We start from the raw sequence: 20,335 nt of genomic DNA on the forward strand, positions 1-20,335 counted from the left end.
ATGTATTCTTTGAGCTGAGTGGCGCACCCTCAACGGACCAAGCCGAATGTTGTCATATGACTTGTGGATTAGCACACCTGTCGGTGGATGGCGGGAAAGGACTTGAAATTGCGAGCGTATCGGCGACGCCTCGGCGTCCAAGGAACCTTTTCGCCAACCATCCAACCCATCCTTCGCTGGAAGGAGTACTTTTCAGCCTGTGTTAGCAAGCTGTGTAAGCAAATGTTGGGCTTCATCCGCGGGAGCTGAGACATGGCTCAATATGCTGATGACCTACTCCATGCAGCCTGCCCAATCTGAGATTGCAAATATATATATGCATGCAAAAACCATGCCGGCTGAGTCAGCCTGGCGCTTCCAGCGTTAGCTTGAGTATAAAGGCTTGCAGTGCATCTAACACAATGGCAGCTTGCACCTCAGTTTTAGAGCCCTGGGCCAGAATACGTAAAAACCCCCATTTCCACGTGGCAGCTTGATAGATGCATGCATCATATGATCATGAGATCAAGTTTCACCGGCCAAATTTGTTTTAAAACGGCAGCGTGCAGCTGCAGCTTGCGTTGTGCTGGATACATTTAATCATGAAATGCTCAAATCAGGGATATTGAACCGTTCAAGGTGGTAACTTTACATGTAAAGTAATCTTACAGTGATTGCCAGCAATCGGAAGCCTTCCAAGCCTGATCTGAGAGAGTGCCTGAAATCTCTAGACAGCCAGAGCCAGCCTGAGTGCCCATGGGTGCAATTCCGCTCGCACAGCCTTGTATGTCTTGCAGTCACAACAGCTAAATTTTTACCCCTAATCTAGAGTCATTCCTGAAACTGATATAGTAGCCAGTCTTGTCCTGGTGCCTGGTCAGGCTCAGGCACTGCCCTGCGCGGCAGCCCATTGTGCAAGGGTGAGTGCGCCGAAACCAGTCGCGCCCCCCGCCTTCTCATCCCACGCCGGGCCGGCAATGTCGACATGCGCCCACTCCACCTGCACCCACAGAACACCTGCAGTATTAGCTGTCATCTTGTAAGGGGTCAGTTCTTGGCAAGTACCCATGAGCCAGATCCATAGAAAGTATATGCCGGCGTTGCTGGAGAGAGCGTCCACGAGAAGCCACAGGAAAATGCCCGGATGCACATCGAGATGACTCGCAGTGGTCCCTGCAGAAACGCTGCTTCTGCTGCGGCTTCTCAACTCACACAGCTCAACACTGCTGTTTCAACACTAGGCAGAGGATCGCTCACCCACCACACTGCCCTCTTGCGTCCACTTGAAAAATCAGGATTTCCCTAAATTGATGCAGGAGGCGGCCCCACGCTGTACATGCTGACATCAAAGCTGCAATCAGGAAAGACAGCAAAGCAGGGGAGTAAAATGCGAGGCTCCAAGCAAGCGAGGACCTTGTCAGTGTCGACAAATTCGCGCAGGAAGAGGGCTGCGGTAATGGCGCCCCCCAAGCGGCCGCCAGCGTTCTTCATGTCGGCGATGGGGCTCTTCATCTGCTCCCAATAGCTGTCCTCCATCGGCAGGCGCCATACCTTCTCGCCTGCACACGCGCCATGATGTCACAATGATGTCATAATAATGTCACGCTCCGACACTCACTGGTGATGCAATGACGCATTCCTGCATGCTGCATGAGCCGCCTGAGCCCCCTAGGGGTGACCTGGTATCCTCAGATGCCTCAAAAGGAGGCCCTCGTGGCTTTGCGTAAGGACAAGATATGTCATCTTCAGCATCTGAGCAAGATCATGCCTCCTTCCTCGCCAAGAAATGTTCCTCTTGACCGCAGCTCTGTATATATGTGAAACACGTATGCGCAAAGAGTCGCGCCAGACACTGCTGCAAAGAGTGTGTCTCAAGGGTTTGAGCAGTATGTAGGCAATGCACAAGACTGCAGTGGCGCCAATATACCGAGCAAGGTGCGGTGCAGGATGCCTTGCACAGGCAACGTTAGAGGCGTACCTGCAGTCTTGGAGGCATCTTTGAGGGAGGCCGCCATCGCCTCACTGGGCGTGAACACACCAGCCACCTGGACACAGTAGAAGACAATAGAGAGGTTCAGCTTACAGTCTCCAAACGTTGCTACAAAGACCAAAAGGCACACCTCTCACAAAGCTCGCCTAGCTTGGGCCTTTGCCAGGAAAGTACAAGGTGAGCTCTCCAGCTCAGGATGCCATTGTACTATGAATGTGGTGCCCAGAGATGCACAATTTAAATTTGCAATCCAACTCAAGACCATTCGTTGAAGTCAGGCAGACCTCCTATCCCACGTAACGGATCAGGACAAGATTTAAATGTCGGACTTCCAGAATGACAACGAAGAATGCCCACCAGCAAGGAAAGGAGAAGAAGACCCAAAGTCTAAGAAAAACCCATATCAGTGGTATGGATGCTCTCACCAGAACGCAGGCAAACCAGCTACACCGGCAGCAATTGGAAAACTCTCCATTTGCCTGCATCTGATGGCAGCAGTACCCGCCGACAACACAGCCGCAAATACACAGCGCAAACCTCACGCCTCTGCTTACGGCTTCCCATGCACACACATGGAATGGCAGCTTTTGAGGAGCAGTAAACGTTGGGATTGAGAAGAGATTTGCGAAGAAAAGGAAAATCCAACCTGGTTGCCGAGGGCGACCATGCATGCGCCGGTGAGCGTTGCCACGTCGACGACTGATTGCACGCCGCACTTCTCCTGCGCGTACCACAGCGCGTCCGCCAGCGTCAGCCGGCCCTCCGCATCCGTGTTGTTCACCTGGCCGCACACAAGAATCCTAGATCATAACATCAGGTGGCATGAGAAGAGAGCGTGTTGTTCACCTGGCGGCACGCAAGAATCCCGAATCATATCATCAGGTAGCATCAGAAGAGAGCGTGTTGTTCATCTGGCGGCACGCAAAACTTCCAGGAGATCAGGTACAGCAGAAAAGAGCATGTTGATCACATAATGGGTGTCTTATTGATTTGTAGCCTGCCCAAATACAAATCCAAATCAAATTGTCAAAACCGATGCTGGCCAATTCGGAGCACCCAGCAAATTTGCATCGCGACGAAGCTTGAGACATCAGGACAATTCAACAGGATAAAATGTGCGTACCACCCTAGTTTCAACCCTTCAGTGACAGCAACGCGAAGTCACATCTACGGGCACCTAGAAAACTTTTTGGGGGCCCCACCTCGACAGTCTTGCCGTTGGCCGCTTGAAGGATGTCGCCCGGGCGCAAGCCGCGGCCGTCAATCATGTTCTCGCACGCCGCAGTGATGATATGCACCTGCGCAGACACACATTCATTCCTGCTCACCACGTGAAAATACGGTCCAAACCTTATCGACCCCTTGCACGTCCGTCGGTCTGATATGGGTTTTTCCGCCGCCGTTGCCGTCATGGGGGAATAATGTCATAAATATTACGCCCTGCATCCGACCCCTAAAATATCCGCCGCAGCGACAAGCATATTCATACATTGTTATTGCAAAGACCTACGGCTGCAGTGGAAAAAAAATCACAGGAAGAGCACGGGCGCGGAGACAAAGCCAAAATCTTGGATGTTCCAAGTTGCTCCCGCCAAATATAAAACAACATTGCGGCGCAGGTTATGCCACCACCGCGCCTGTTCAGGCGCGCGAAAGAGACTCTGTAGAGAAAAGGTACAGGGGTGCACCTGCACGCCGGCGGGCTGCAGGGAGGCGAGCGCCTGAGCGGCCCCGAGGACGGCTGCGGCGCCGCCCATGTCAAACTTCATCATGTCAATCATGCCGCCCACTTTAAGGTTGTAGCCGCCGCTGTCAAACGTCACCCCCTTGCCCACCAGGCCCACCACCTTCTTCACCTCGCCTGCAACCACGCGCGCACGCACTCAAGCCACACTTTTGCCTTGCAGTCAGTGGACCCGACAAGCTTAGGACTGACGCAAGGTACCGGGGGCTGGAGAAAGATAGGTTCTTTGAACCCCTGTGGACAAGCCTTCATCCTACCAGCCCTGGAAATCCGTATTTCTGCTGACAAAGGAAGACTTCAGGGTTCAGGGTTTTCAGTGATGTAACAAAGGCTAGTCTTGGGACAGTGCGACAGGACGGCTAAGGGCATGCCAGGGGGCGACCTGAAATCCCCCTGGTCTGCAGCGAAACAGGCATGCAGCAGCCCAGTAAGAAAACACCGTTTTCCACTCCATTCTCCCAAGCACCATGGCAAGAACCACAAAAATAAAAGGAGTAAGCAGGAGCACACCTTTGGGGGTGTAGGTGAGGTGGATGAACTTTGCGGGCTCCTCGCTGCAGGCAGTCACGCCCAGGAAGCAGCCCATCCCCATCTCCTCACACGCATCCTCCTCAATGATCTCTAATTTAAACACATCCGGAGCGCTCTCTGCAATGACTGCGGCCACCTTGGCCAGGTAGGTGGGCGTGCAAATGTTGGCGGGTGTTTCCACTAGGTACCTGCAGTCGACATTTGCTAAATCTATAAATGGTGATAGGCACACACAAGCGCTGTGCACCGCGCATCTCTTTATCATGCAAATCCAAGCCCTTCAGTGATCATGGCACTGCCGCATCGCACATATGAATGTAGAGTGCAGAAGGGACCTGCAGGATCTGACCCTCACTCTGTGCAATTTGAGTGTAAGGTGTGTCCATCAAAGTGCATTTCCGGCAGCAGCTTTTATCTCTTGTGACAAAATGCGCACACTTATGCTTCAGCACAGCCACTTCAGTGCCAGTCACAAATATGAGTGTGCTGCGAGAGTCCTTTCATTTTGAAGGGGAACCCCTCTGTGACACAAGCAGACTTAGTATGTGCGGCTTCAGCATCCCACCTGGAGAGCAGGACTCCCTTTGCAGCGCCGTGGCCGCGCCCTATGGCGGCCGCGGCGTCGGCGGCGGCCGACAGGATGTCCAGGGACTTGAGCGGCGGCGAGGCGGCCTTGTTCTTGAAGCGGGACGCCTCGTACCCGCCCAGCAGCACACCCACCGTCAGCTTCTCCACCGCCGTCTCCTGCACGGATGAGTCTCTTTAGTCATCTTTGTCATCATATTACTCACGATCGACCGTCATCAGGTCCCCCTTATCGAGTTGAAAAGGTGCAGCACACCCCATTCCAAGATACAGGAGGCTCGGAAGAACTCAGTATCTGTAAGGTCGCAGCAGGCTCTGGGGCTCGGTGCGCGCGTCACGCAGCACAGAGGAGCAAAACATGATCATTGACCTGTGATGTTAATAACCTCCAGAGACTGGGGCTCTCCTGATGGAAATTAAAGGTCACATGACAGATGTGAAAAGCAGCGCACCGAAAGGGGGTCTCCGCCAACAACAGCAATGGCAGCTGATGCAGCCTTATGATTCTTTGCAGCGGCCGCCACTGCCCCACCAAACGCCTGAGCAACACCACGCAACTTACTCCCTGCTAGCCCTGACATCAGACTGCAATGGCAATCTGCACAGAGCCCTGGCAGAGCTGTTCTGCCAGGATCCAAAACCCCCCCCAGCTGAGAGGTTTGTGGCCACAAACAATCCCATCTGCAAATTTATGCGGTAAAAAAGGCAAGTATGATACTGGCATATGCACACCTGGGTGAGCATTTGGTGGACCTTGTGTGAGATCTAGCAAAATTGCAAAGTCCTGATTAAATCTAACAGAGGGAGCCTGAGTGTGTGATTACCTGGTAGCAAGAGACGCCCCAATCAGGCACCACAGCTGCAGCGCTCTTCTTGCCGAGACCAACGACGCCGACATAGTGCGCGTTGCCTTTGAGCCGTGTGAATGTTGAGCTGCCCTGCGCCACATCAGAAGCAGAAAATGTCACTACGAGGGCCAGATGACATCATCAGAGAGCTCAGGAATGTTAATACATGCACATTCTGAGGCTCCCACTCTGGAGGCATTGAATTTGCGTTTCAGCCACCGGCTTGATTATGGCAGAGCCTCAAGGTTCAAAACATTGGATAAGTTGATATGCACAAGAAGACGATGTACAGCAATCAAGCATTGGGTGACCAGTGTGGTGAGATGAACTTAAGGTGCACCTACCTGCTTTCCCTGGAACTCGGCTTTCTCTATGAGCTCTGTGAGGATGCCATCCAAGCTTCCATCCAAGGCTGCCAGTTCCGCATCCTGGAAGACCCCTCCATCTCCTGCACCGCACATATCAAGCTTGTGTTTTCTTGCAGGGAATGATGGGATCTTGCAAGTAGGAGAATGTGAGCATCCAACGTGAGAACGCACCCGATTTATCAGAAAGGGCGTCCTCAAAGATGCCCACTGCCAGCAGGTCACCCTTCCAGGCTGCTGGATCTCCGCTGCTTGCAGAGATCTGGGGTGTGCTCTCAGGAAACAGGGCCAACTGCGCCACATGCACGGATCTAATAACAAAACGTGATGCAGCTTGCAAATCACACGCAAACGTACTGCAAACAGTGAACAATGCAATGTAGAGTGAGAATCAGGGTGCATCACCTCCTTTGACAGGTCCAGTTTCTTAGCTGCTGACTTGTCTGAGGCAGCCATTGCACTCACAACTAAACCTGCACATCAGAATTTGTGAGATAGCAGGCCAGATCGTTATTGCAGAATACTTTCAATGCGATCCAAGACAAATCTTTGGCGAAGGGCAAGACCTCATTACTTTCAATAGTCACCTCTACTGTGGTGTGGTGTGTAAATTTTGCTCCTGCTGAGGAGAGAGCCGGTAAACGAAGCTCTAGGGAGTACTGAAGTCCTGCAATTAAACAGAGTTACGCCTTCGTGCTAACCAGGTCGCAGTTGTTGTGCCTTGTGGTTCAGATGAGTCTAAGATTACCTGAGCAGTGCCTTGGGAGCTTGATTGCCCGGTTGTGATCTAAGAAAAGTTACTGAGCTCCACGAACATAAGCTGCAAGGAACGTAGCGAATCAGCAAAGCATGCAAGCGTTGGCTTTCAGTAGATGATCAAGATGCACCTCGCAAACAGGATCCTACCGCAGCCGACTCAGAAGAGGAGCTCGCAGAACCGGCCTTGTAGTAGAAACACTGGCAAGGCTTCCCATTGTCTCTGCAGGATACTTCCCAATCCTCGGCTAACCGTTTGCGTTTGCACCACTAACGTTATCCACCCACGTGCGGATGGAGAGGTGAACCTTGAAGGCGCTTGTTCACCGTAAGCAAAATAGAGCGCTTTGGCTCTCTCAGTATCCATATTTGAGCATAATATATTCAGTCTCGCGGCTTCCAGAACATTCCAGGTGATATACAAAACAACAAAAGCTATTTAGCGACGTGCCGACCTTAGCGCACACATGCTGTGATCTTGTCCGCATCCAATCAATAAAGCATCCAATTACATATTTCTAGCACGTTGTAATTCCCTTGTGCGATCTGTGACGCCTTGTAAGCGCTGTGTGAGGTATCTCATCCAAGAAAAATTTACATTCCCGGAGCGTGAACTTCAAGGTCGAACCTTGGACAAGTGAACGACAGAGATATAGCATAATTCCTGCAACGAAACCACGCACGGGGTCAACTTGGAGCAATTTGTATCTGCAGGAATCCGTGGTGGCGTCTGCTTGGCTTCGGGCTTGAGCAAACAAGGACACGACAAGGTCCTTGGAGAAGGAGGACCCCCTAAGATGGAGGTAGAGATCTGAGTTCTTCATCCTCACACGCTCTCTATAAGATTGTACTTCCTTTGATAGATAATGCCTGCACTGGGGAATCAGTAGAGGGAGTAAAGCCGACAGGTCTCGAGGGCACGAACTTCGGTGCGGCGGAGCTCAAGCTTGCCTACAAGCTTGTGCCCTCTCAAACAATGCAATCAGACGTGACCTTTGTCTAATTGCAGTCTTGGAGGAGGTCAGCCCTTGTTGGGGCCACGGTGGTTGCCCTGGGTACACTTGCCGCCATGCTTTTCCTGCGCCAACAAAGGCGCGCGCTGGCAAGAGACGTGCCCAGATTGGGAGGCATTTATGAGTCAGCTTTGGCAGATGACTCACCAGACGATGATTCAGATCCGGCAGATGGTAACCCGGATGCATCAGGTCCAGTGAAGCCTACAGCTATGGTCGTGGGCACCGCTTCTCAAGATACAGCAGCCGGCGACTCTCAAGAACACAAGAAGGTGCGTAAACAGTGCAAACAAGTTGTGCCTGCCAGCTGTCATACGAGCCTGTTGTGTGAGCAAGGTGCAACTTCAAGAAGATTAATTCGGCAAGCCTCAGGCTCAAGGCTTGTGAGCCTCAAACTAGTCAGCTGCCAGGATCAAGCGCTTCCTGGGAAACACGATGCTCAGTGTCAACCTCTGTCGAGAGCAATGAATGTCAAGGACAGTCTTCGTCGGATTGCATCTAGACAAGTCTTGCCCCTATCTATAGATATATGTGCAGTGCATTCAATTCTGCATGCGTGCGCAAATCAGCAGGGCAGCAAGACGATACATGCATTGTAAAGTTCATGACTTACAAGGAAAGTTTCAAGGTGCTGCTACAGGAGAGCGATGGCTCCTGGGAGGATCTGAGCGATGAGGAGAGGCAGGCAGAGGAAGCCACCCGCCGCGCAAAGGGGACGCTTCCTCTGGACGGCCCTGTGCTGGAGGAGATCGAGCGCCAGGAGGCCGAAATGTGCGCCCAGCAGGTGCCTTCTATAATCTCACAAGGCAGTGCATGCAAAGTTCAAAGTTTCTTCAGATTTGCATACTGGAGTCACATCGCTCTCAACGCATCTCACTGCCAGTTCAGCCTTGGCTTTTCCAAAATCGACAAATTTGTGCTCCGGCCTCTCCTTTCAGCATGGGCATTCCAGCATCCGCATCCACCTCGCAGTGTGATTACTAATGAGTAAGCGGTACTGTAAACTGCGAGGTAAATGTCATTTCTCTGCATTACTATCCTCTCGCCTCCTCTTTTGGCCTGCTTTGGCCCCTGGTGCCACTTTCTGTGTCGCCTGCTTGCTCAAAGCAAATTTCAAGAATGTTGGCTGGCGATACAGATACTTGCTTCAGATCTGGTAGGCGCAGCATCTGTTAATGCGGGCGTCATCAGGCAGTTTCAAAGGCTTGTGGCAAACACCCTGCTTGCGATCTGACACTCAGCAATGCGCAGGAGCAGGACTCCACAGACGACCCCCTGATGCCCCCGCTCGAAGAGCACTGGTCGACTTGGGGAGAATTTCAAGGACCGGCTCCAGCAGACCTGCACCAGCAGCCAGGCCAGGAAGCGGCTCAAGACAACGCCCTGCAATCTCCTGTAAACGAGCCGGCTCAAGTTCTGGATGCCCCTCTTGAGGAGCCTGCGACTGGACAACAGGAGGACGAGTCTGATGTGGCAACAGATGACGAGGAGACTTATGGCGTCCTTGTAGCTGATGAGGACTACAGCGGCCATGTGCCCTCTGGTGAGGGGGTTGGGTTTTCTGGAGGAGCATTTCCATATGAAGCTGCCATGCAGCAAGGTCCACAGTGAAAGCATCTGTGAATTCTGAGCGTGCATCTGTACAGACAATGTCAAGCGGTGACTGTGATTTGAACTTAAAATTACAGGCTGTATCCTTGCATGGTAAGCACCGGAATGGTGACCACGAGCATCCTAGGGGATGTCGCACCTGGTTGTATGTGCTGTCACAATAATAATCTTGATGTTGTAGCAGTACTGGTACAGTGAATTCTGGACCTAAGATTGCCTGGACCTGAGTTCAATCAGCTGATGATGCTTATCTGCTTCCATGCTCTGCACTGGCATTGGCAGACGGCAGATTTGCTGTCTTAGTGATGTCCAAATGTAAAATTAGTATTGCGCATGACCTTCGATCATGCTTGACATTGGGTGTACCATTCCCTAAGTTAAATCCACACACATCTCTCAGGGGATTGAAAGGCTGATGACTCACAGGCCCTAGGGTTCTGGTGTGCCTCGACATTGCCGGTCTCCGAGGCTCTGTTCACAAAACGTTGGTCGAATCGCGACGGAACATTGTTTATGCCCGTTCATATGTGCTCTACCGATGACCTAGGGTGCCCGCAAATCTTCTCAAGTTTCAAGAGACGCCGAGCGGTGTGACTCTACTTTTGGATCGTGTGACGCCGTTGGCGAGGATATCGAAGCGCAGCGCCAGAATTTCATTGCTCGTGATTGCCCAATCAGAATACATTCAACGAAAGTCGCTTGCTTTGCAAAAGATATAGCTCGCTCTTGATACACCCTTTACTTCTCTTCGGACTTGTTGCCGACGTGACAGCTTCCAAGGTTCAATCAAGGATCCGTGAACGCTTCAAGAGGTAAGCATGATGTCAATGGTTCTTTGCTAATTCCAACATATCAGCAATGATTTCATGTGCTTAATTTTGCTAGCACTGTTTCAAGTGGTGCGCTGCTTTGCTCAGATAGATCAGCAGGGTCCCTGTCAGGTACCTTGAGACTACCTTGCATGAAGCCCTTTGGGGATGATTCACCGCAAATTTGTCAAAAGCGATCTTGAGCTCAATAGTTGAGATAAGAAAGGTGTCTAGAACAGCGTACATTTTTCTGCATTCCTTCACTGACTACACGTTTGTGGATTGGCAGGCTTCCTGAAGATATGCCAACTTCCACTGTGTTGAGTCGGTTTGGGCACTTGATTTTTCGCATGCAGCAGGATGCCAGCAGCGATCGTCCTTTTCCATGGTTTAGGACTGTTGTCGCAATTGCCATTCATTCCTCATATGTGGTGATGGAGCTGGGGGACAGCGCAAATGGGCGTACTGCCATCAAGTCTGAGGTGTGCATATGCTCCATGCAATGCGTGAATGGTAATACAGCGCACACACTGGCATGGGTGTGACCATCTGGTATCCATCTACAAATAGATCTTCCATTGAATGATTGTGTCCACACTGTTTTACCGGAAAGAGGACTTCATGTTGTCTGCCAGCTCTTACTTCGCTTGCGGATCTACTTTGGAATCCTTACAGGCACAGGTTCAATTAGTTAATAATTAATAATTAATAATATATGTAATTTTTTGAATGTCAAGAAACCCATCATAATTGTGATCCGGGAAGCTGCAGGCAGATCGTACATGGTCACGCACAATTTTAGATGAATTATTTGCGACGGCCATGCAATTGGTTGAGCCGTTTATTCTGATACGTGCGGAGGAAGGTTTGCAAAGCAACTGGGAGGATTTCCAGTCATTCATAAAAAGGTGTGCTGCAACATTCCAGAACAGTCCTTCCTAACCCAGCAAGAGGTAATTTCATGACTGATCCCAGGACACTTGCGCATTTGTTTGCAAAGTCTATTTGCATCACTTTAAGCATCTGCTGATAAGCAATGCTGTCATTTTGCTCAACTTGAGACTGACTGTTTGTGTGCTTGCATGTGTGGCAGTTCAAGGCCCTCCTAGAGGCCACCTGCATGCTTGACGGCACAGAGCTGGATAGCTTCACAGATCAGGTTCTTCCCTGTGCAATTTTGCGTTGAAAGTCTACCGTGAACATTCACAATGGGGACAGAATGATTGGCAAAGAACACCAAAGAGCATTTCGACTGTAGGAACAGCTGGCGATGGTCCGAACGCAACTGGCCACCATGGAGGACTCGCCTGTGGTCGGGGATTCGAGCCCATACAGGGTGAGAGCACTCCTTGCATAAAATCTTGTGTGACTCCAACTTCAACACCAACAGCTAGCACTTCAGTGTATTCCACCAAAAAAATCGCTCAGATTGAAAAGATCGCCTTGGTATGGAAAAGGGTGAAGGTGTCATGAAAGCAATTACACAGCTTGAATAAGATGTTGGCCCTGGCTGGCGGGGGCCGGTACATATACTGAGGACCGTGCCCACGGTTGATTGGGTCTTGCTTGGATCTGGCGAGTCCAACAAGGGGTAGGATTGTGGCAGCCTTTAAATGCAGCTTGTCTGCAGGACGTACCTTGCCTCTTGTCAGGAAAAGCGTGTAAAAATAATAATAATAATAATAATAATAATAATAATAATAATAATAATAATAATAATAATAATAATAATAATAATAATAATAATAATAATAATAATAATAATAATAATAATAATAATAATAATAATAATAATAATAATAATAATAATAATCTGTAGCCATTGTAGGAGATGCTGGGCCACGTGACACACAGGGCCGTCCTACTGGCAACCCCAGATCAGATAGCACCATGCAACATTCTTGCCAGTATTGGTGGCTGCCGAGATCAGAAGCGTTGGTTGGTGCGCCCCTTCACTCTTGTGTCGTTAGGTTCAAGGCAGGTGTCATCCAATGATCGCCAGATGCCTGCGTGGCTCATATAGTGCACACTGACAACAAGTTTCAAGGATGATCCTATTGTCACACTCTACTGAGGCTTTGTCCAGGGCCCGGAAGAATTTCCTCAAGGATAAAAACCTCCTATCCTTGGCTGTTATTCAGAAACTTTTTCTTGCTTTGCTTCATGCGCAGGTGAGAAATGTAGTGTCAGCACTGCGCATGCCGGATGATGCACTCTGCAACAACTCTCTGATGATGCGAGGGGAGGGTCTGTTGCTCTGGGGCAAATTTCCAGCTGCCCAAGCTGTTGTTGCCAAGGTAAATTTTGGTCATATGGGCATGCTACATGCTATTTGGTATCTGTGGCACAAGCATTGCCTAAAAAGAGAGGTGCATACCATGTATAAGCAAATGTCTTAAAGCTCAATGGGTGCCTACTATTGTGCAGGATGCATAACATCCACATCCAGGCAGGACCAAATTTCACATGCTGCAAGAAGCAGATTTGCAAGGAAAGCATAAGAGACCTTTCTTTGTCTGTCCAGATATGCGTGTACTGAGGGTGCTTGGTTTGCTTGGCGATTCAGGCTCTGGCAAAGGAAGCAGGGGCGATTTTAATTCAAGTGCGGGCGCGGGCCTTGCACAGCTCTGGAAAAGCATCGATGTCGCGGCAGTTGCAGGTTTTACAGGCAGCATATCACATTGCTGCTAAAAGTTCTGAAGTGACAACCCCTTCTGCTGTCAACAGGCGTCTACGTCCATGCATTTTTTATATAGGTAGGTGGCATAATCTTTGGATTTGAATGCAACCTGTAGCTACCTGTAGGACCGACGACATTGATGTATGGTTAGCAGTGTCTGCTAATGCAGACCTGTGCTGCCCAATGAAAACTTTTGTAAAAAATCTTTGCTCAGTGCACTGCAAGTGCCTTAATACTCTCTATTTTCAACAGCCTCCAAAATTAGGCAGCTCTGCTTTGACGATCACAGCGGGTTACTTGTGCTATAGCCCTCAGCACCAAGTTGCTCTCATCCAAATGCCGCCTTGCTGCAGTTAAGATCTGGACAGTCACATCTGCAATTAAACAAGCCAAGCAACAAGAGTCTCTAAGAAGAAAGTCCCTACCTTCAAGGCTGTCTTCTGCACGCTACTCAGCACAGACGCAAGATCTTGCAATGCCTGGGCGCGCATGGCACTGTTCGCACGCTGCATGCGCTCACAGCAGTTCACAACATCCTGCAGCACTTGCGCGGCTTGATGTAGTTTGCCAGTTTGGGCCGATTTCAGCGCTGCAAGGCGTTGTTCCTCCAGATAAGCCGTCACTGCGTTGACCTCTTCAAATAACATCATGGCGTCTTGGGCCTGCGAGTACATCCCAGAAGAAAAATTGTTGGAACTTTTGCGCAATATTTCTCTACAACCAAGCTAGTCATTGATGCATTCTGGCGCCATGCTTCATCATCTTGAGAATAGCAATCCCGTAAGTCTGGAAAATTCCGAGACTAACCCCCATTGAAAGTCAATTTTAGTCTGAATTGCTTGTTGCAATGACCACGATGCGCAGGCATTACATGCAACGATGCAGGGTCAAGCAAGCCTTTGAGTCTGACCTTCAGTCTGTTGACCAAACAGGTCATGCGTGGCCCACTGGGCATGGCATGGACAGGAATTGAGCACTTGAGGTGAGGCAATATTGACTGGTGCGTTAAGAACAATTCTGGGCGCCTTGTGAGATGTGTTTGTATAGATAAGTCCTTGCTACCACGGCATGTCAACGGAATCTGCAGCAGGGGGAGTGACCATTCAATTTGGAATGCAAATTTGGTGTGCTGCCAGCTGGCTGTCCTGCTGCCTTCACAACCAGATTCAATTTTGAAGTGCTTCTTCGATAGCAATTGACAATGTCGACAAATAAGTGATTCAGGCTTATGAACTCAAGTATAATCACGTGTTCAGCCATCAGGAAGAGCACGTTTACCTTGTACACCACTCCCCTTTCTCGCCGACTGCACGGGCCGTTCCAAGCACGGTGTCCAGGATGAATTAAGTTGAGGCATCGCATTGCTGCAAAATTTTCCAATCAAGTCTTCTTTATTTTTGTTTTTGCACCAAGCAAATGTCGTCGACACTACGAGGTCCTCAACCAGCCGCTGAGCAGTGCGTACACTGTGGTGCCTCACTCCTAATTAGGCAGGAAGCGCTTCTGTCACAATTGGTTGAACCAAATGCATGTTTCAATAGAGCTTCAAAGGAGACCAAGCAGCATCGCACCTTGTAAGCAATCGAAGTACTGCCTTGGATTCTGCGAAGCCCTAGTCACTAGTAACTGTCCCTAGATCATCTCATGAAAAGTGTGCATGCCATTGAATATATGATTTCATCCCCACAGGCTGTCACTGATGGTCATTATGATGATCTCGCATCCCTCCTAGCGCCTCACTGGATAACTCGGGCTCGCATGCTCTTGCGCAAGAGGCCAGTCTAAATCGCAAAGATGTAGTAAGACACAAAATTGCATCTCCGGCCTCGAGCTGATTCTTGGGCCCCAGCCACAATTTTACTATGATCTGGGATGTGAAACATTCTTTGATATTCACTTAGTGGCACTATTTAGCATGGCAGCTGAGAAGGGAGCCCACAACTGTGAAACAAAAAATAATCCGGCATGCAAATAAATTTTGCAATCTTCTTGCAATCTTGCCACCTCCATCTCAGCCATTGCATTGCTGGTGAGTGCAAAGAAGGGTGGATGCTAGCTGTGACTCTATATATGCAGCCTTCAAGAGCTGCACTGCCTTTGCAGCATTATTTGGCTAGAGCCGCCTATGCCGTGAGGCAAGGGCGGCTTCATGCGAATGGCCTGCAAGGCCTCCATTCGCATTATGCAATCATTGCGATGATTGCCTTGTAAGTAAGTAAAAAAAGAAAAAGACGCCCTGATGAAGCCTGGGGCGTGATTTAGGAGACAGAGATCAGCCATGCCGAAGGCATGGTCGGCCTTGCCACTGCGCTAAGTAAGTAATAAATTGAAGCTGATGGTTTCTTGAAGTTCTTGTGAGGAAATTAAATTTGAGCTTTTGTTTATCAAACTCTCCGAGAGCAGTCACTGCTCAGACTGAGTCGCTGACACTGAGCACTCGGAGTGCGCTGAGCAGTGCTGGCAATACTAGCCAATGTCAGATCGTTGAGTGTACACCTTGTAGAGAGCATCTTGCTTTCGTACTGCTGCAGGATCACACTGTGCCACAGCGATGGCGGGTGGCCTATCAAAGCGTATCAGGAGTAAGAGAGCTCAAGCCAATTGTTTGCAAGATACGAGCTGGCAAATTCAACTATTGGCCATGGGAATTTCCTTGATGTTTTCAAAAATTTGTGAAAATAATTCACTTAAAATGCCAGCGCTGAAAGTTCATCTTACTTCTTCCCCCGCCCACATGTCATTGCTTTAAACCCTCCAAGTGTCGGAACGAGAATGTCGTTGTCCTCCGTTTAGAATGACCATATCTGTCCCCAATATTCAAGACCCACTTTACTTGTCTGCGCTTGTTACAGCAGCCTCGAAGTGAGTCACAGCGAGTCTGGCCTGAACGGAAGTCCATCAGCTGCGTTGGGAGGGCCCCGGAGCCACTACGCTGGAGCAGCAAGCTTGTAAACTGTTTATCCATTCATATTACAGCATCTGATGATGCATTGGCTAAGTGGGACTCTATTGTGTATGAAACGACTGGAGAAAACGGTGGGCTTTCTCGGGGGACTCCAGCCAACGGCGTCCCTTCCAACTTGTGCAGGCCCAGTGCAGCTCTCGACTCTATAAATAGGAGCAGCCCCAAAAATTCCAGGCAACAAATGTCGTCCCTCGCAATGTGTTCTGGGAGCTTTCCAAGACAGCTTTTGATGCGTCCCTTCGTCACTACCAGGTGCCTAGAGGATTGGAGATAAGGGAATCAGTTGGATGACCTCCATAGCTGTGACCATCAGCGAGTTTGGCCACATAAATCAACATCTCAATGAGTCCTTACGTCATGAGCGCATGCAAGTCGCGAAGGCAAAATATCTGGTTGAGGCCATCAAGGTGCACCTCGCCCATCCCACGATGTCCACCGGGTGTCACCTGGGAAACACTTAAATCCGGTTGCTTATGTGTTTCAGTTGACCCTATATCAGTATTCCTTTTCTGTGCAATATGCAGGCCGTACAAAATCTCTTGTGGCTGGCAAACATGCGGACAGCGACCTTTTCTGCTGGGCAGGTAAGCATAATCTGTCATCTGTCAAATTGGCAGTAGCTCTGCAGCTCTTCCCTTCAAAAGACGCTTTATGCTTCCCAGGATATGTTTGCGAGCATTTGGCAGACAACCAGCCCGGCTCGTCTTCGAGAGGCACGATCGCAGACAAGAGAGGTGGTGAGACAAGTGGCTAAACTGACTGACCGACATTCAGCTTTGGAGGTACAGTCCAGCTCAGTTTTACTGTTATCATAGGTGGTCGACAAAGCAAAGCCAGACGAAAGAGGGTCTAAGTCACACTCTATATAAATGCAAGCATATCACTATGCTGCACAGTCCCTGGCGCAAAATGTCTAATCAGAGAACAATCTATTAAAATGATATTAGAAAATTTGAGGCAGCATGATCAATTATCGAAATGGTCTAGTGACACACATGTGCTATATGTGCAGAGTGCATGCACGAATCTGCTTAGAAGACGAGAGGAGCTTGCACACCTCACAATGGAAGCAAAGGATGAGACGATGCAACTAGTTTCCATACACGATGCTTTGAAGAACCAGCTGAACACATTGGAAACGGAGTATGAAAGTCAGAGTGCAACTGCGTACGTTCCCGGGCCGATGCATTATTAAGAGATGTAGAACAAGCTTCAAGCTGTTGTTCCGCTGTGATGATTTTCGTACCTTGTTTGTAGTATGTCTGAAATCATTTCTCAGCATCTGCTGCATATTGCTGTGCAATTTCTGTCTATTTCCATTCCAGCAGATGGTACGGGAGTGATATCATGAGTATTTATTGTGGTCTTTGCAGGTTCATGTATCAAGAAACCCTCACAAATTTGGAAAAATCCACGTCTTCACAAAGAATGTTGCTGCAAAAAATCAGAATTGAACACAATCGGCTCACATTTTTATGCGATACGATAAGCAAAGACATGGGCCATGTTGCTGCCCAAATAGAAGACAGTCTAAATAACCAGGCAAGCGCCCCATTCACATTTGCAGTATTGATTCATCTTTCATGCCACATGATGTTGCTGGCTTGGTGTGAGTAATCCAATGGGTTTGCAGACACATGATTAAGCTGGCCCCTTGGCACTTCCTCAGAGTCATACGGTATTGTATTACACTTATATCAATCTATGCTAGCTTGTGGATCATTACCTGTGTTCATCATTATGTGCATGCAAGTCATAAACTGTGCTTCCGCAGTTTGTACTAGAAACAAGGACTGCTACCAAAGCTTCGCAACACAAATCTAGCCAGAGAACGCTAGACAAGGAAAAGCAACAGGAAGGGAAAGCAGTCATAAGGACCTTTCTAATTGGAAAGTCGTTGGAAGCTTGCAAAGTGCGTTTCGTGCCGTGTTCCAAACCTATGTTTGCGTTTGCAATCGCAATGGCATGCCTGATCCAATACATTGTTTTGGAGAATTACAAAGAATTAACACAGCACATTCTTGATGCCATCGAGTTGCAACTTGGTGTGCATATTTGCTCTTCCAGAATGTTTCAACTAACTTCATTTATGAGCCTCAACATGTATGGCAGGCACAACGGACCCAGCTTGAGGATGCCCTGGCCTCCGCAAGAATCGAGAAATCAAGATTTCAGACGCAATTGAGGTGCACCTTTCAAGATCAAAATAGCTTGAACGGTGCAAATACCATCATCGTTGAAAAATACAACACATCTTGTTTAAAGGTAACCCGCATGCAACCTGCCCTCTCTCACAATCCTTATCTTGATAAAAGGAAAAAAACAATTGTTGTTTCGTTTCAACCAAGAAGTTGTAAGAATACCGGTCATTGCAATTAATTATAGTGCATGCAAGTCTGAGCAGTCTTTGGCTTAAAAGCTTCATTAATACTTGCACCAGGAAGGAGGTCATCATTGATAATGGCCCATGTCCACAGCCTGAGGTCAGGAAGCTTTACCTTCAACATTATAAGTAAAATCCTCTACCAATAGCATGTGGTGAGTGTGCGTAGGTAGCGTCTCTAGAGAGACTAATGGCAACAAGCACTGCGGACCTCAAAGCTCTCGAAGATTATTTGGCCCTTCTTCGTCTTGATCAACCACATAAGCTAGAACACTTAGCTAAACTCTCATTGAGCAATCTAAGGGCACTTGAAGAGCGACAAGCAATGAAATTTCAAAGGTTGCTTGGCGAATTGGCTGACAAGAAACATGCGATTCAGGTGAGAAATGTTGATGTCAATAACATGTGCACCACCTGGAGAACAAGACACTACTTTCAAAGTACAAAAAGTCTATATAGACGCATGCCATATTTTCATCTAGACCAAAAGCAAGGAGCGAATCTTATTCGCGATTTGATGTGCCTCTGGATGTAAGTGCATATGGACGTGGCACAGGATTGCAAAGTTCAAATAGAAGCAAAGGATCGCTGGTGCAAAGATATTTTTCTCCAAACAGGGACTGTTCAACTTCAACAAGACAAGTTGTTTGCAACCCAAAAGGTACGCTACAATATTTTCTCACCAGTCTCAAGTTAAGGGGAATATTAATTGAAATTTAGACGTGCTTACTGCATCTTTGTTAGGGGGCGAGATCATCTTTACAGAGGCGAGCTCATCCATGCCTTCGGCATGGCTAACATCTGACTCCTTTTTGACGCCCCAGGCCTCATCAAGGCGTCTTTATTCACGTTTATTTTACTTTCATTCTTTTATACTCCATGTGTCCAGCAATATAATTTATATATAAAATTAGAATTTTCTCCCATTGAACCATATATACAACATCGTGCAACATTGTGAATGCCGTTTAAAAAAATAGGCCTGGGGAATGTGCGGAAATGATTTGCGAGAAGAAAATGCGATGGCGGTGGCGGGCCAAAGGCAAGGGGTTTATTTGAATCAAGACCTGGTTGCCTCATGTGCGAAAATCTCCGCTGAGTACTCACAAAGTTTGCAAACGCAATCACACAAGAAGGGCGTCATATCGAGGTGCCCGACGCAATCATTAGCTGAGCTTGGAATTCTTCGCATAACAATCACGTCCTTTTTACATTACAATATATATAGTTGCCTTCCTATTTTGTGTTCCAACATCAAATCCTTGTACTCTTGAAGCCAAAAGTCACTTCTGACGGTACATGGTGTCACACGGTGCTCTGCTTTATACAGGTTGAACATCAAAATTGTTCAAAAAGAAGCAACGTTGGAAGACTCGCTAAAAACAATGCTTTCATTGCGCAATGCATCTAAGCTTCTTCATAAAGCTTACAATGACAATAAAAATAGCCTACTCACCACCAAGGACATCCTTAGTGCCACAAAACAAACAATTGACGATTTGGTATTGGAGGTCTCAACGGCAAGGCGTAGATACAATTTGTATGATGCGGCCATCAAGCATGGTGACTTTGACTTGAGATAGGAACCCTGTGGTCATTCTAAGAAAGCCACAATATAGCTATAGATATATTTAGGTCACTACCTAGTCACTCTATCGTTCATGAGTATTATTTCCTCCTGTATTTTCTGTGGCGACTTGCTTGCTTAAAGTAACAATATGTTGAACACTTGAAGAAAGGGCACGATGATATATACGGTTGAGAGATTTACTACATGGCCAGACTCTTCAAATTGGAACACGGGTGAAATTTGCATTGCAGGCAATGTGGTGTGGGAAAGGACGAATGAGATACTTAAAGGCTTACGTTTGGACATTGCCGGCCAACAACAAAGAAACATGCTTCTTAGAAAGCAAGAAAAAATGTTGAATGTATGTGAGAGACATGCAACTACTCAGCTTGATAATGTTGAGTCACTCAAGGACCAACAAGTTGCTTTGATTGCATCCATTGATGATAATGCTCAACAAGCAAGGTGCGGTAGAAATTGTAGCTTGTACACATTTGGACTTGTAT

At 48.3% G+C, this 20,335-nt stretch overlaps 3 protein-coding genes across 3 annotated transcripts; 2 read left to right on the forward strand and 1 right to left on the reverse strand.

Annotated features, from left to right (window-relative positions):
- Positions 1-862: 862 nt before the first annotated feature.
- On the reverse strand, positions 863-7,007 carry COCSUDRAFT_54513 (hypothetical protein; the record flags this gene model as incomplete). Its single annotated transcript, XM_005644486.1, has 16 exons — positions 6,949-7,007; positions 6,791-6,862; positions 6,630-6,709; positions 6,448-6,515; positions 6,217-6,334; positions 6,022-6,125; positions 5,654-5,767; positions 5,282-5,368; positions 4,810-4,988; positions 4,224-4,432; positions 3,658-3,830; positions 3,172-3,267; positions 2,616-2,750; positions 1,958-2,024; positions 1,393-1,538; positions 863-979 (listed from the first exon to the last, which is right to left on the reverse strand). The coding sequence occupies exons 4-16, from the start codon at positions 6,496-6,498 to the stop codon at positions 863-865; spliced, it is 1,596 nt and encodes a 531-aa protein (XP_005644543.1). The 5' UTR covers positions 6,499-6,515; positions 6,630-6,709; positions 6,791-6,862; positions 6,949-7,007.
- An 860-nt stretch (positions 7,008-7,867) lies between these two features.
- COCSUDRAFT_58234 (hypothetical protein) lies at positions 7,868-9,474 on the forward strand (the record flags this gene model as incomplete). Its single annotated transcript, XM_005644487.1, has 4 exons — positions 7,868-8,083; positions 8,452-8,595; positions 9,063-9,354; positions 9,458-9,474. The coding sequence occupies 4 exons, from the start codon at positions 7,868-7,870 to the stop codon at positions 9,472-9,474; spliced, it is 669 nt and encodes a 222-aa protein (XP_005644544.1).
- Positions 9,475-10,665: 1,191 nt separating this feature from the next.
- COCSUDRAFT_58235 (hypothetical protein) lies at positions 10,666-12,440 on the forward strand (the record flags this gene model as incomplete). The annotated part of the gene is made up of 5 exons (XM_005644488.1): positions 10,666-10,713; positions 11,325-11,390; positions 11,490-11,567; positions 11,884-12,046; positions 12,403-12,440. 5 exons carry the CDS (start codon positions 10,666-10,668, stop codon positions 12,438-12,440), a joined length of 393 nt encoding a protein of 130 aa, XP_005644545.1.
- Between the last annotated feature and the right edge of the window lie 7,895 nt (positions 12,441-20,335).

The sequence above is a fragment of the Coccomyxa subellipsoidea genome, assembly GCF_000258705.1.
Source record: "Coccomyxa subellipsoidea C-169, whole genome shotgun sequence".
Taxonomy (NCBI): domain Eukaryota; kingdom Viridiplantae; phylum Chlorophyta; class Trebouxiophyceae; family Coccomyxaceae; genus Coccomyxa; species Coccomyxa subellipsoidea.